Source organism: Bufo bufo, chromosome 3 (assembly GCF_905171765.1).
Source record: "Bufo bufo chromosome 3, aBufBuf1.1, whole genome shotgun sequence".
In the NCBI taxonomy this organism is placed as follows: Eukaryota; Metazoa; Chordata; class Amphibia; order Anura; family Bufonidae; genus Bufo; species Bufo bufo.
Genome location: NC_053391.1, coordinates 44086689 through 44102781, shown reverse-complemented (window position 1 = coordinate 44102781; position 16093 = coordinate 44086689). Strand labels below are relative to the sequence as shown.

The 16093-nt window shown below is 44.6% G+C and overlaps 1 protein-coding gene across 1 annotated transcript in view; it reads right to left on the bottom strand.

Annotated features, from left to right (window-relative positions):
• Positions 1 to 4754: 4754 nt before the first annotated feature.
• Positions 4755 to 16093, bottom strand: part of LOC120994523 (interferon alpha/beta receptor 1-like) — a 54556-nt gene continuing 43217 nt past the window's right edge. Inside the window, exons 9-11 of the mRNA XM_040423161.1 lie at positions 8977 to 9118; positions 8479 to 8633; positions 4755 to 5671 (exon numbers count right to left, since the gene is read on the bottom strand). Coding sequence (XP_040279095.1) covers positions 5468 to 5671; positions 8479 to 8633; positions 8977 to 9118 — 501 coding nt within the window. The 3' untranslated portion in view covers positions 4755 to 5467. The remainder of the gene's footprint in view (positions 5672 to 8478; positions 8634 to 8976; positions 9119 to 16093) is intronic.

Below are 16093 nucleotides of genomic sequence, written 5' to 3'. Positions count from 1 at the left end.
TCCATCGGGGGGCTGCAAAGGCACAGCAGCCCCCCGATGGGAGAGGGAGGGAGCTCCCTGCGCTGTTAACCTTTTCCATACAGCGGTCCGTACGGACCGCTGTATGGAAAGGGTTAAACGGCTGACATCGCATCGCAGATGTCAGCCGTTTATACCAGGGTGCCAGCAATGTGCTGGCACCCTGGAATACCCACTAAAAACCAACGATTATACAAGGGGAGGCGGGCGGGGGATCGCGATCCCGCCTGCCGCACCGCCCGCCTCCCGCACCGCCCGCAACCCTCCCCCTGCACCTCCCGCCACCATAAAATCATTCGGGGGTGCGGGGTGAATAAAACGTTTTTTTAGGCATCTAAAGTTTCTGATCCCCGCGGTCAGGGACCGCGGGGACCAGAAACTGCAGAAATCGCAGCAAACCGCAGGTCTGAATTGACCTGCGGTTTGCCACGATCGCCGACATGGGGGGGTCACGCGACCCCCCCGCGCATTTAGCCGAGGTGCCTGCTCAATGATTTGAGCAGGCACCGGGTTCCGATCACTGCCAGCCGCACGGCAGTGATCGAAAATACACAGGGCGTACATGTACGCCCTGTGTCCTTAAGTACCAGGGCACAAGGGCGTACCTGTACGCCCTATGTCCTTAAGAGGTTAAGGTTTGTCACTGGAATATCCTCTAAATTTGTTGTATGAAATTAGAAAAACATGGCCGCTTTCCTCCCGAAACATTGCCACCTTGTCCATCGGTTTTCTGCTATTGCATTCACTTAAAATATAGCAAAGTTGCAGTACCTGACACAGTCCATGGACAAGCCATGTTTATTTGCCCTCCGCATTCTCTTTCAGCTGGATAGCAAAGAAAGGAATGGATACAGAATATCACACTGGTTATATTTATTGCAAAAAAATATTCAAAAGCAATATAAAAAAATAATAATTATTTACACATTTTTGGTGAGTATGTTGTAATATCACATACAAATACAAAACCTATGTACATGACATCCTAATATAAATACATATTTTTTTAAAGAGCCTCTCTCAGCAGGATCAACTCTATTTAAACCAAGCATATTGACTGCTAGGGCCGATCCTGCTGATTACAAGCATACCCTTAGGCCCCTTGCAGACGAGTGTGTGTCACCCTGCGAGTCCGCAGCGTAGCTCCCAGCCTGAACTCCTAGCACTGCTGGGATTGGATAGTATTATATTGATTTATGATGCTATGTAACCCTTACAGTTCTGGAATGTATTAGATGACACTGACATAACGCGGTCAGTGTTATACAATACATTCCAGAACTGTAAGGGTTACATAGCATCCTAAATCAATATAATGCTATATGACCCCGGCAGTGCTGGGAGGTCAGGACCGGAGCTGTGCTGCGGACTCGCAGCGTGACAAACGCTCGTCTGCAAGGGGCTTTATTGTTAAAGCAACCCTCCAGGTCAAGAAATAAAATTCACATTAACCAAGGAATAAACAGAACACTTACATGATGACCTTCTTGGTCCAAGATGGCTGCACCGCTTCTACTACATGATCCATGCTGTGCACCGACAGTCCAAGACACTTCCTCCTTGTCTCGCCCGCCTCTTGGATTAGCCAGCTGTTCACACGAGAATGCTGGCCAATCCGAGGGCCGCGGGAAGTGTCTTGGACTACCATAGGCACAGTGTGCATTAGGTAGTCGGAGAAGAAGTGTGGCCATTTTGGAATTGGCATAACTGCAGCTGAAAAGATGAGAAGGGCACCATGTAAGGGGGCATTCACAGGGGGCACCACTGCTGCTTCTGCCATTAACCAGAGGGTCACTTTAAAGTCTGTTGTGCCGTTGTGTAGAAAACAGTGGGGCACATTTATTAAAACCAGCGTTTTAGACGTCGGTGTTAATAAAGCCTATACCTGGCGGTGGATCTGCCGGAGTTATGAAGAGGCGCTGGCTGTCTTACATTTAGACAATTTTCTACCCCATTTCTACGCCATGCAGCTGAGAACAATGGTTGCAGCCACCTAATTTACAGTGTACGTGTATGAATGAGTTCCAACAATACTTCAGGGCCAGGTGTAAATACGTCTTTGTTGCCTGGCACGGTGCCTACCACTCAGTGGTAGGGGGCGCAGCATGAAGATCAGCGAGTAGAGCCTCTGAGAGGAACGAGGTGCGACGGCACTGTCCTTGTTGGTCCTAGGGACTCATTTGCATATTAGAAACCATCAATTTTCTCAAGAATGGCAGCACCTAGGAAGATGGGACCATGATGTTCAACTGTCAAGCGCACATTTCTGAGGCGAGACGGTTTCATTGCAACATATCTCATGAAAGGACCCCTTTAAGGGATGCCATTCATCTCTACATTATGTAACAGAAATTGCAAAACTCACTTATGCGCACTGTGCGCCACAAAATAACTTACTATTGCACAAAACACTTACAGTACATTTATTTAAAAAAAAGGTTACATACTTTCTCCAGCGCTGCTCTCTGCGCCAACAGTCTGGGCCTTTTCCGGCTGTTTGTTTACAGACTGCAGCGGTGACATGTAAGTATATAACAAGATCGCCGCTGCCAATCACGGTCCTCGGTGGTCAGGTGCAGTACACCACTCAGGACAGTGATTGGCTGCAGCAGTCACATGCCGTTAACCTGCAAGTAAACAAACAACGGGAAAAGGACAGAGCTTTAAAAAGTGGCAAGTGTGTAAGCATCTTTTATTTTAAAGTATTCTGGGCCATTGCTCGAGTCTCTATCTTAGACAACCCCTTTAACACCTTAGTGACCAGCCTTTGTTGGGCCTTACTGACCAAGCGTTTTTTTTTTCTTTTTTCATCGTCGCGTTCCAAGGGCTATAGAAAAAAAAAAAAAGTTTCCGTCTATATAGCTTTATGAGGGCTTGTTTTTTGCGGGACAAGTTGTAGTTTTTAATGGCGCCATTTTGGGGTACACATAACTTTCTGATTAACCTTTATTAACTCTTTCTGGGAGGGAGATGGGAAAAACAACAATACTGCCACTGGGTTTTTACGTTATAAATTTTACAGCGTTCATTTTTCGGTATAAATAACATAATATCTTTATTCTCTGGGTCAGTACGATTATAGTGATACCAAATACATATAGTTATTTTTTGCAAGAAAACCCCCCCCTTTTTTTTTTTAAAGGTTAACTGTCACATTTAGACCCTAATTTAAATTTTCATATATGTAGTTACTAATAACATGATATTCCAGAATCAGTTACCATTAGACTGACTTACCCCATATTTAATAAGATTCAGCCCTTAGCAACCAATCTGCATAAAACTGCAATCTCACTATTCAGTTAAGATGGCCGCCACTGCCCTCACCCTGAGGCTAATCCCGCCTGCCCTCACTAGCCAGTAACAATAGCCCCCCAAAAGTGTCAGTAACCAGAGCCCTCCCCCCTAAAGGGTTAATCTCCTGCAGCACAAAGGGGTCCTCTTACCACATGTTGCTTTCATTTATACACTGAGCAGATGGCAGATCTCCCTTCCCTGGTCTGCGCTGCTTCGACTCTGCATTCTCCAGCTCTGCTGAGTGAGGGAGCGTCTGCCAAGCGCTTCCTTCAACAGATAGACGGACCATGCCTAGCAACTCTGCATTCTCCAGCACTGCTGAGTGAGGGAGTGTCTGCCAAGCGCAGGGACAGGGGAGGACCTGGCTTTAATCATTTACTTACAGTCCCTGGCTGTCAGTAATGTGAGCCTGCACGCTGCGTGCTCCGTCCTTCAACAGATAGACGGACCATGCCTAGCAACCCTATTTTAAGCACAGGTAAAAGTAGGCAGTACAGGGAACAAAAACGTGGAATTAAGGGGTAATTGAATACACAGTGAAAAGTTGAAATAGGGCCAGCAAGTTGATATTAATCACCACAATCCAATACTCCCCAAAAAAAATATGACAGTTATCCTTTAAAGAAAAAAATGTTTTTGCATTGCCGCATCCCAAGACCCATAACTTTTTTATTTTTCTTTCTATGGAGTTGTGTGAGGGCTTAATTTTTGCGGGACGACTTGTATTTTTCATTGGTATCATTTTGGAGTAAATGGCGCTTTTTGATCGCTTGTTATTAAGTTTTTTCGGTGGCAACTAAGAAAAAATTAGCAATTCTGTATTTTTTTTTTTACGCCGTTCACCCTAGAGAATTTGTGATATTTATGTAGTCTGGGTCGTTACAAACGTGGCAATACCAAACATATGGAGGAGATTATTTTTATTTTTTTCATTGAAAAGCGTATTTTCAATGGAAAAAACTGCGTAATTTTTTTAATAGAATTTTTATTTAATACATTCTTTTTTACCACTTAATAGTCCCACAAGGGGACTATAACAGACAGTATTTTGATTGCTTTTAAAATGCAATGCACTATCCCTATAGTCCATTGCCTTTTAATGGCAATGCTATTCTAACATTGACCAGCAGGCTGCGCCAGAAATGTGCAGCCTGCTGGAAATTACTGAAGGCTGGTCTGGGGCCTACATCAGACCCCTGCAAGCCTTCACACACACATCGGCACCCCGCGATCACATTTGCGGGGTGCCGATGGGAGACAGAGGGAGTCCACTCCCTCTGTCAGCACTTTACATGTGGCAGGCACCATTGCCCGCGGCATGTGTTAAACAGCCCAGATCGACACTCCTATACGGGGGACCCTTGCAGCAATTAAACTGGGCCGCTATCAAAAAACAGCCCAAGGCCCCTTAGTGACCGCTGTAAAAAAGTGTATGGGTGGTCACTAAGGGGTAAAAAGAATTATACAATGATAAAAATTAAAAGAAAACAATCGCCGTGGCCCACATGAATTTACTGGGGTTGTTCCGCCAATGACTTGCCTGTTTATCCTTCCGCCAGCGGTAAATGTTGGGAGTATTTAGACACTGTCCAATGTAGAAGAGGACTCACCGATCTTGTATGTAAGGGTGATCGGTGGCCTGTGTATATAACTGGCATGAGATGACAGTCATGTGTACAAAGGTTTCCATACCTCACTACCTGCTATGACTGAGACGGCTGTGCTCAGTCGAAACGCGCAAGCGTTGGTACCGTCCAATAAAGTCTAAATTTGATTTTAAGACGTGTAAGCTGGCCATTCACATTTTGTGTTCCCGACACATCTGTGCCCCCGAAAGTCAATGTGTTTGTATCCAAGTACCACAGAGGTAGACCACGAGGATGCTACAGGGCCCATGGCACAGCCCTAGTCGTTTCCATCATGTCTACCACTGGGTAGCGATAACCTGTGCAACTCTCCCCTCTCCAGAGGATCTGCATGGTTATCAACAAGGAGGTGGGAAATGGGCCGCAGAATCATGGTTAGGGCGTGAAGGAGCTCTTCTGTCCTGGGTGGCAAAATTGTCATAGACCTCCTTCATCATCGCCTCTAGAAGAAGCAGGACAACTCTCCAGTCTCCAAGCATGCCTATAACTTGCCCAATACCAAAGGATCACTGAGCACACGTTCCAGCCTCCCCTGTGGTTTGACCCGTGTCTGAATAGTTTCCAGACTCCTGGCTGTTGTCCTGAGAGGAGTTATCCTGCACCGAACCTTCTGTATGGGAGTTCTGGACAATGTAGCACTGGTCCATGGTCTCTTCTTCATGTAGTAAAAATGGATGCTTGATACAATCCAATGGCAACTCTCCAAAACCCTGGGAAAAAAACAAAAACACAATTTCAAGTCAAATATAATATTAACCCCTTAAAGGGGTTGGCCACTTTCTGACTCGTGACCAGTGTGTTTGCAAGATTACTATATGCCTTTACTAATATAGCCTTTGTTGATATCCTGTCCTGTTTATCATATTTCAGAAATCATGCCCCCTTGCTAGGCAAATCTTCTGTGCTGTCCACAAAGATGGCCGCTGATGGAGGGTCATGTGAGCAGGCAAATCAACTCCCAACAGTGCAACTATAGATGGCAGGTGCTGTGTATTGGAATGGAGGTGATTTGCCTGGTCACATGACCCTCCATCAGAGGCCATCTTATGGACAGGACCTCTGTGTGGACAGCACAAAAGACTTGGCAAACAAAGGGGAAATACCTAATGAACGGTAGAAAATGGTGCACAATTTCAACAAAGGCTATATTAGTCAGTTCCAGTAACCAGAAAGTGGACACCCTCTTTAACGGATCACTACTGGTGCTTGGAAAAAGGACAAGATTGTTTTCTCGGGGCACAGCTTGGGCAGCATTGACACTGCGGAACAAGCCGATATGAAAGGCTCTAGCTCAGGCTAGACTGCAGCTAGAGCTGTGATCCTGGTCTTCTTTTAAAGACTATGGACCCTTTGGTGCATTTTTGTTTAATTTATTTAATTTAAATAAATGTATTTAATTTAATTATTTATTATTACTGCGTTGTTATTTTGGTCTTAAAAGCATTTTTTTAATTGGCGTTTATATTTAAAATGTCCAACCATTTTTCTTCCACAGTCTGCAGATGTTCACATATAGTGCAGACTGCCCTGTCAGCTTCCTATTAATATCCATCAGAGTGCAGCTCTAACGGCTTGTTCGGTAACCGTTATCTCTCATGACCACTCATTTAAGCTGAATTCTTATTAGATTTATAGGAAACACAATGCAACAATAAAATAAAATGCATTCAAAGATGTGCACATTTAGGGCTACTTTCACACTCGCGTTTGGTGCGGATCCGTCATGGATCTGCACAAATGCATCCGTTCAGATAATACAACCGCATGCATCTGTTCAGAACGGATCCGTTTGTATCATCTTTAACGCAGCCAAAATGGATCCGTCTTGAACATCATTGAAAGTCAATGGGGGACGGATCAGTTTTCTATTGCGCCATATTGTGTCAGTGAAAACGGATCCGTCCCCCATTGACTTACATTGTGTGGCAGAAACAGAAACCAAAACGCCAGTGTGAAAGTAGCCTAAAAGGAGTTTTGCCATCACAGACAATGAGGGCATATCGCTACCTACATGGAGAACGGAGCGGGGAAAGTAGTGAAGGCTATTTTCGTCTTCCCCATAGAAATGAATGGGAGCAGGGGCCGCTGGGATCCTCCTCTCCTTCCTATATAACTTCAGATGACCCCCCCCCCCCCAAGGGGATGTAGGGGGGATAACATGAAGTTTGTTCATGTTATCACCCCCTTCTTATCAATCAGAAAGCATACTTGCTCTCCGATTGTCACATACAGTATGGAGGTATTTTATTTTATTTTTCTTTTTTCCAGAAAAGCCCTCGGATGCTGTGATTAATGGATTAATGTTATAGGCGCTTTTACAGAAAAAACAAAACAGAAACCTTTTTTCTGTACTTAAAGGGAATCCGTCACCATTTTATTGCTGCTTTCACTTTTAAATCCTAACATCTCCAGTGCACGCCAATGAGTCCCAGCTCACCGCACTCCTCGCCCATCTGCCTCTGATTGACAGGTTTTTTTTCAATCTGAATCAGCAGCACATGGCCGGAGAAAGCTGCAGCTGTTCAGTACAAGATTTTGGCAAAATGGCTGGGTCAATTAAAGAAACTGACCCAGCATTTTGCTAAGGTGATCGGTCACTAGTTAATGTTGCCCTTAGTTAACTCACCATAAAACTGGTGATAGATTCCCTTTAACCACCTAACTGTTCTGCCCGCATCCAGCTCGGGCAGAAAGTGGAGGGGGGGGGGGGGGGGTGCTTTAGATGCTGCTATCTCCTGAATGGTAGCAGCTACAAACATGCAACTGTTCTTGTTTGAAAGCTGACAGTCCAGGCTTACAGCAGTACAAAGCCCATATCTCTAGCTGGTACCAAACTAGAGATATGGGCAGATATAGCAGCTGTCCACCTCCACTTCAGTCTGGAGGAGAGGGAGCAGCTGCAGAGCTGACAGGCTGCAGGAGGAGAGAAAAAATAAAATAAAAATAATAGTAAAAATACATAGAAATGTGACACTATCATCAATGTACGGACCCACATAATAAAATTACATTGTTTTTACCACACAGTGAACACCATACATTTTTTTCCCCACAAAATAGTAATATATTCAGTGACCGACAGCCTGCCCTCTATGACTGTGTATATAAAGAGAACTGTCAATCACTGATAGGACCGCCTCCTGGACTTCAAAGCCCAGAATGTGCAGCAATCCAAATCAATGAAATACAAGTTTTACTGAATCTTTTCCCACAAAACTGTACCTATATCTGCTCAGCTCCTCTTGCTCTATAACATGGTGCCTGCAGATTACACTGCATTTTTATGGTGAAATGTTCCCTTTAAAAGGGATTCTTCAACAATGCAAATTTAGCCCTCACCCACAGGACAGGGGATAAGTATCTGCTCGGTGGGAATCTGACCACCAATCAAGAGAATGGCTGGAACAGAAGGTCGAGCATGTGCGCTGGCGCTCTATTCACTTTTTATAGATGCCTTAGCTCTTTTCGGTAGTCCCATCGACAGGTTGCTTCCTCTGCTCTTTATCTAGTCTCTTACCTTCTCAATGCTTGATGGCAGTCTGTTGGATGGGAAGAATGTATGCTTTATATAACGTTTTAAGGGACAAAAGCAGATGTAGAGACCGAATGATATTAGGACGATTCCCACAATGGTGCATCCGATTATCCATGCGAACAGATAGGACCTGGGATCTAGGAGGAAGGAGAAGACGAGGCGTTTATTTCATCTGAACAAGGCTGAATAAAGATCACACGTTGCGGATTTCTCGCCAATGCGGTCCATGAGCATCCCGCAATTCACACTGGATGCGCTGTAAAAAAAAAAAGTCAATTATTTTTGTCCCCAAAATGGACAAGAATAGGACAGGTTGTATAATTTGCGGCCCCGCCACATGAATGACATCAATGCTGTCATTGCGGACCCAAAGAAATGAATGGGTTTGTGTGCAATCCGCAAAAAATGTGTATCGGACACAGACCAAAAATATGGTTGTGTGCATGAGGCCTTATACACTTCATTTGGCTCTTCATGTACCTGTTGTGATGCAGTAAACCTGGCTGTACAGGCTGCTCCTATCACTATCTTCGCACTTCATCTTTGCTTTTGCACAGTAAGTGGTTGATTCTTCCAGGGACTCGATCTTAAAAAATGGACGCTTCTCTTCTTTAACTGTTACCTATAACACAGGGTAAGGGCTGTATTACACCGACAGATTTTCTGACCAATCATTGGTCAGACAGCCTATTACACCCACAGATCTTTTGTGGAACAGTTTTAATGGAGTCCAGGAGAAATGGGACTACTTAAAAGTGGCACTATTGAAGGTAACAGATAATTGCATTAGGCTTGTCAGTAAAAGCAAAAAAAGGAAGAGACCACTGTGGTACTCAGCAGGAGTGGCCAAAATCATTAAAAACAAAAAGATAACATTTAGGAATTATAAAAAAAAAAAAAAAAAAGAAGAAGAGGATGACAGGCAAATTTATAAGATTAGGCAGAGAGCGGCCAAACAAGTTATAAGAGCTTCTAAAGCACAGGCAGAAAAGAAATTGGCTCAGTCAGTGAAAAAAGGCGATAAGGCATTCTTCAGATGCATAAATGAAAAAAGGAAACTAAAACAAGGAATTACCAAATTAAAAACAAAAGAAGGAAGTTATATGGAAGAAGATAAAGAACTAGCTGACTGCTTCAATGAATACTTCTGTTCAGTTTTTAAAAGGAAAATGAAGGAAAAGGACCTCAGTTAGGAAAGAAGACTAATGAATCTTTTGATGCATGTGTCTTTACAGAGGAAGAGGTTCTAAGTCAGCTGTCTAAAATTAATACAAATAAGTTACAGGGGCCTGATGGGATACACCCAAAGCTATTAAAAAAGAGCTCAGCGGTGAACTAGCAAAACCATTAACAGATTTATTTAACCAATCACTGGTAACAGGATTCGTCCCAGAAGATTGGAATTAGCAAATGTGCCCATTCACAAGAAAGGTAATAGGGAGGAATCGGGCAACTATAGGCCAGTAAGCCTGACATCAATAGTCGGGAAATTAATGGAAACCATACTTAAGGAGAGGATTGTGGAACATCTAAAATCCCATGGATTGAAAGATGAAAAACAGCATGGGTTTACTTCAGGGACATCATGTCAAACTAATCTTCTTGATTTTTTTGATTGGGTGACTAAAATAATAGATGGCGGCCAGGACTTCGGAACTGGGAAACTTATGGAGTGACGAGAATTGGCCAATTAATGGAGGGTAAGATATGTAAGTCATTTCAGAATCTGCAGCAGGAATTCAATATCCCTAGGGGATGGTTCTATAGGTCACGCTGCGGAAAGGATGTGTGATAGCCCAAATGGAGGTGGTTCATAAGCTTGTTCTCCCGACTGGGGGGGGGGGGGGGGAAGAGGGCTGATATCACAGGTGTACGCTCTTCTACTTGATAAATTCTTAGAGGGGTTTCCGCTCTCAAGAATGAAGAAATGGGAGGCTGACTTGGGGGAAATGTCTAAGGATAAGTGGGATGATATATTGGAGGTGTGTCTTTTTGCTGATGACACAAAGATTTGTAACAGGGTTGATGTTCCTGGAGGGATACACCAAATGGAAAAGGATTTAGGAAAACTAGAGGAATGGTCAAAAATCTGGCAACTAAAATGTAATGTTGATAAGTGCAAGATAATGCACCTGGGGCGTAAAAACCCAAGAGCAGAATATAAAATCAGTAATACAGTCCTAACCTCAGTATCTGAGGAAAGGGATTTAGGGGTCATTATTTAAGAAGACTTAAAGGTAGGCAGACAATGTCATAGAGCAGCAGGAAATGCTAGCAGAATGCTTGGGTGTATAGGGAGAGGCATTACAAAGCACTAGTGAGACCTCATTTGGAGTATTGTGCTCAGTACTGGAGACCATATCTCCAGAAGGATATTGATACTTTGGAGAGAGTTCAGAGAAGAGCTACTAAACTAGTACATGGATTGCAGGATAAAACTTACCAGGAAAGATTAAAGGACCTTAACATGTATACAGTCAGGTCCATAAATATTGGGACATCGACACAATTGTAAAATTTTTGGCTCTATACACCACCACAATGGATTTGAAATGAAACTAACAAGATGTGGTTTAACTGCAGACTGGCAGCTTTAATTTGAGGGTATTCACATCCAAATCAGGTGAACGGTGTAGGAATTACAACAGTTTGCATATGTGCCTCCCACTTGTTAAGAGCAAAAGTAATGGGACAATTGGCTTCTCCATGGCCAGGTGTGTGATATTTCCTCATTATCCCAATTACAATGAGCAGATAAAAGGTCCAGGGTTCATTTCAAGTGTGCTATTTGCATTTGGAATCTGTTGCTGTCAACTCTCAAGATGAGATCCAAAAGAGCTGTCACTATCAGTGAAGCAAGCCATCATTAAGCTGAAAAAACAAAACAAACCCATCAGAGAGATAGCAAAAACATTAGGCGTGGACAAAACAACTGTTTGGAACAATCTTAAAAGAAGGAACGCACCGGTGAGCTCAGCAACACCAAAGACCCGGAAGACATCTGTGGTGGATGACCGAAGAATTATTTCCCTGGTGAAGAAAACACCCTTCACAACAGTTGGCCAGATCAAGAACACTTTCCAGGAGGTAGGTGTATGTGTGTCAAAGTCAACAATCAAGAGAAGACTTCACCAGAGTGAATACAGAGGGTTCACCACAAGATGTAAACCATTGGTGAGCCTTAAAAACAGGAAGGCCAGATTACAGTTTGCCAAACAACATCTAAAAAAGCCTTCACAGGGAGGCGCATGCGCGAGGCTCGCATGGCGGACGTGATCCCCTGAGCTCCGCTCCTAGCGCCGAACTTTTCCCACATTTAGCGCTGATTCGTCAGCTCCACGGGCCTGATTCTACATGAAAGGGACCCCTATGAAGACCCGCAACAAAGGGAGGACAAAATCGATGGGAACACCCATGCTTTCCCAAACCTTGCCGGAACTATTCAGAAACTCCGGCCGAAGCAATATGGCGGACTCTGCTCCCACACCCAGAAGTCCAGCGTCCTCAGAGGTCAGCACTGCCTCACAGCCGCCGGAGATACATGATCCAGGTCAGGCTGAGCTGTATAAGAACATTGCATCCCTGTTCCGCTCAGAACTGTCCCAAGCTGTGGACGAGTTTTCCCGCCAGATTAACGACCTGGGCGCACGGGTCTCAGACTTGGAGACACGCACCGATGATTTGGCGGACGCCCTACATGCTGACAAGGCGGATATCTCAGCGCAAGCTGCCCAGATTACAGCTCTGGAACTCAAATTAGAGGATCTGGAAAATAGAACCAGGAGGGGCAATCTCCGGGTCAAGGGCCTACCTGAAATTTTCACTGATCTCCAGGTCACTTTGATGGATCTGTTCCAGGCCCTGCTGCCGCAAATAGAACCAGCAAAACTCCTGATGGATAGGGTTCATAGAGCCCTAGGGAGACCTCGTTCTGATGCCTTACCGAGGGACGTTATACTAAAATTCCACCACCCAGGTACTCGGGACTTAATTTTGGCGGCCGCCCGCAACCTTACTGAACTCCCTGGTGTACCCTCATCAGTTCACCTATACGCCGACCTGGCCCCCTCCACTCTCCGCAGACGCAGGGACATGAAACCGGTGACTTCGGCTTTACAAAATGCGCAGGTGCGATATAAATGGGGGTTCCCTTTTTCCCTCTCATTCCGATTGAATTCGCGGGATCATACAATCCACTCACCAAAAGAAGGATTTGAGATCCTCCGGAAAGCGGGAATTCCATGCGACCATGATCCTGCCCCAGAAGCAGTCCCGGAGCCGCAGCGTCCGGCCAGGATCTGGACGAAGGTACCTTCATCCTCGCGGAAACCGGCCTCACCACCATCTGTTTAGATTTGGGACTTATGTTCCTGATCTTCAGGCCTGCTATAAGGCCCAACCTGTTGTTATTCCCCCAACAACTTTGCTCCATACTAATTACTCTGTCCCTAATGTTGCAGAACACTTCTCTACCTTTATGGCCCCTTCACTACTGGCTGATATTTTCACATCATTGTCTTTTAACAGGGAATCGGCGTGAAGGACTGTCATGTTAGACCCCATGTTTGGGTTCTCTGGGTTGGGTTGGGTGACTTTGTCCTCTCCCCACCCTACAGCACCCACCTACTCTTCTCAAGCCTATTTAGGCTTTATTTCATTTTGTTTAATGTGTTTGAAATTTTTTGTTATTTTCACTTCTTTTACCCTTTTTGTCTTTATCATTATATGTGTCAGGGGAATTGAATATGCTGCATTGGTGTTCAGGAGGCGACCTGAGGTGGCATTCCTGTGGCGGATCGCATGGGCTAATTCCATACCCTTCTGGTTATACTGACATGTGCAAGTTACTTTCACATAATGTGAGGGGATTTAACTCCCCCAGAAAACGTAAGTCAGCCTTTTCCACCTATGTTAAACATACACCTGATGTGATCTGCCTGCAGGAATCCCACTTCACGCCCACCTCCCATCCCAAATATTTCCATCCACAATATTCACGTTTCTATTCATCTACTTATGTTTCTAAGAGTAGGGGGGCTATAATACTATTGCGTAATTCCTTCCCTTTTACATTGCAGAGTTCTATGGCTGACCCCAATGGAAGATATGTCATTCTTCTAGGCACCTATAGGGAGGAAATCCTATGTATAGTGAATGTATATGCACCCACTGAAGACCCTATTCAGTTTTTTGCTACTATGCATTCTATTATTGAACCCCTCACCTTCCACAAGATACTATGGTGTGGTGACTTCAATTTTGTACCCAACCCGGTTCTCGACAGATCCGCCCCCCCGGCCCAATCGCGCCCATTATCCCATAATGTCAAAATTAAACAGGTGATGGAATCTCTGTCCTTGGCGGATTCCTGGAGGGAGCACAATGGCCCACAAAGGGGATACACCTACTATTCTCCTTCTCATCAACTCTACTCCCGGATTGATTTAATCCTAGCTTCCTCTTCATGTCTCCCTTCACTAACCCACTCCAGACATATTGTGTCCTCTCTATCGGACCATGATATGGTTTTAGCAGACTTTGCATTCAACAATAACCCTAGTACTCCCCCTGCCTGGCGCCTGAATGAGTCATTACTGACCCGTCCGGCTGTGTTTGATTCACTATTAGATGAACTTAAACAGTTCTTTTTGCTGAATGACACGCCAGATACTGACCCTATGAACCTGTGGTTGACACACAAGGCTGTCATGCGGGGTAAGCTCATTCAGGTGGCATCGCGGCTTAAAAAGGACAGGTCTTCAGCTCAGACTACCCTGGAGTCTAAATTGGCTAAACTAGTAAGAGCTCATCAACAAACCCCATCCCTATATTTACTGAAGGAAATAAGGGACGCTAAGTCACAATTGAATACCATACTTTCTAACAATACAGAAAAAGCACTCCGCTGGACCTCCTCCTATTACTATAGGTATGCCAACAAACCAGATAAAATGTTAGCTCGCCAACTTAAGGCTAAGCAGAAAGTAAATCTAGTCTACCAGATCCGTACACGATCTGGTAGAACTACTACTCACCCGGACATCATTTATGACACTTTCCAATCCTACTATAAACAGCTATACTCAGACCACAATAATAGCCCCAGCAATAGGACTGATAACTTCCTTTCATCCATTCCTCTCCCTAAGGTCTCTCCTACTGCACTAGTAGAACTTAATAACCCCATTACAATGGAAGAAGTGACCTATTCAATCAAAGCCCTAAAACTGGGAAAAGCCCCAGGCCCAGACGGCTACACAGCACTTTATTTTAAAAAATTCTCAGACCAATTAATCCCTTTCATTACTAAATATTGTAACCATTTGCTGCAGGGCTCCACACCCCCAGCCGAGTTCCTAGAGGCCAAAATCACAGTAATTCCCAAACCACACAAAGATCCTCTTCTCCCTTCTAACTATAGGCCCATCTCACTCCTGAATATAGATAACAAACTATTTACTTCCATCCTGGCGCGTAGACTAAATAGACTTCTCCCTGATCTGATTCACAAAGACCAGGTTGGTTTTATCCCGGGCAGGGAGGCTCCAGATAATATAAGAAAAGTGTTGGGTCTTGTCCAAGAGGCAAACAGAACCGTAACCCCAATTGCTCTATTAGCTTTGGATATAGAGAAGGCATTTGATACGGTGTCTTGGACCTACCTCTGGCAGACTCTTTCCCATTTTAACATTAAAGGTCCCTTCCTTTCTGCCATCCAAACTTTATACTCTTCACCACAGGCTAGCCTCAAATTACCCTCATCACATTCGTCATCTATCCCAATCTTTAGGGGAACACGTCAAGGATGCCCCCTATCCCCAGCCCTCTTCGCCTTAGCCATGGAACCGCTAGCAATTAAGATCAGATCTCATCCGGATATAAAAGGGATCTCGGTTGGGGGTGTGGAATATAAACTAAGCCTTTTTGCTGACGACTTTTTGTTGACACTCACCAACCCTGTCATTTCATTCCCCTGCCTTTTATCAGCTCTCAAGTCCTTCTCGACCACATCTGGCCTACTAGTTAACCAGTCCAAATCTGAACTTTTGTTAAGTAATGTCCCCACTAGAGATTCCGAAATTCTCCAAAGAGAATTCCCATTTCAACACAATCCACATCTCCTCTCATACTTAGGTATATCACTGACCAAAACGCTCGACACCCTATATAAGCACAACTATCTCCCCATGTTTGCTCGGATACGGAAAGACCTACAGTCATGGGAATCCCTTCCAGTGTCCTGGGTGGGTAAGATACACATAGTACGAATGGTAGTCCTCCCTCGACTTTTATACATGTTCCGTGCCCTCCCTGTATCAATCCCAGCGTCTGATCTGAGGGCTCTTCAGGCGGACATCCTTAAATTTATTTGGGCCCATAAACGTGCCCGTATTTCAAAACTGGTAATGTGCCGTCACAAGGCTCACGGAGGCCTTTCAGTACCAAATTTAGCTCAATACTACAAGGCAGCCAGATTAGCGCAACTGTTCCTGACACATCTATCCGAGCAAGCTCAACCTATATGGGTCACCCTTGAGCAGTCGCTGTTTGGCCCGTTCTCCTGGAGAGCCCTCATTTGGACCACATCCACCCTGCC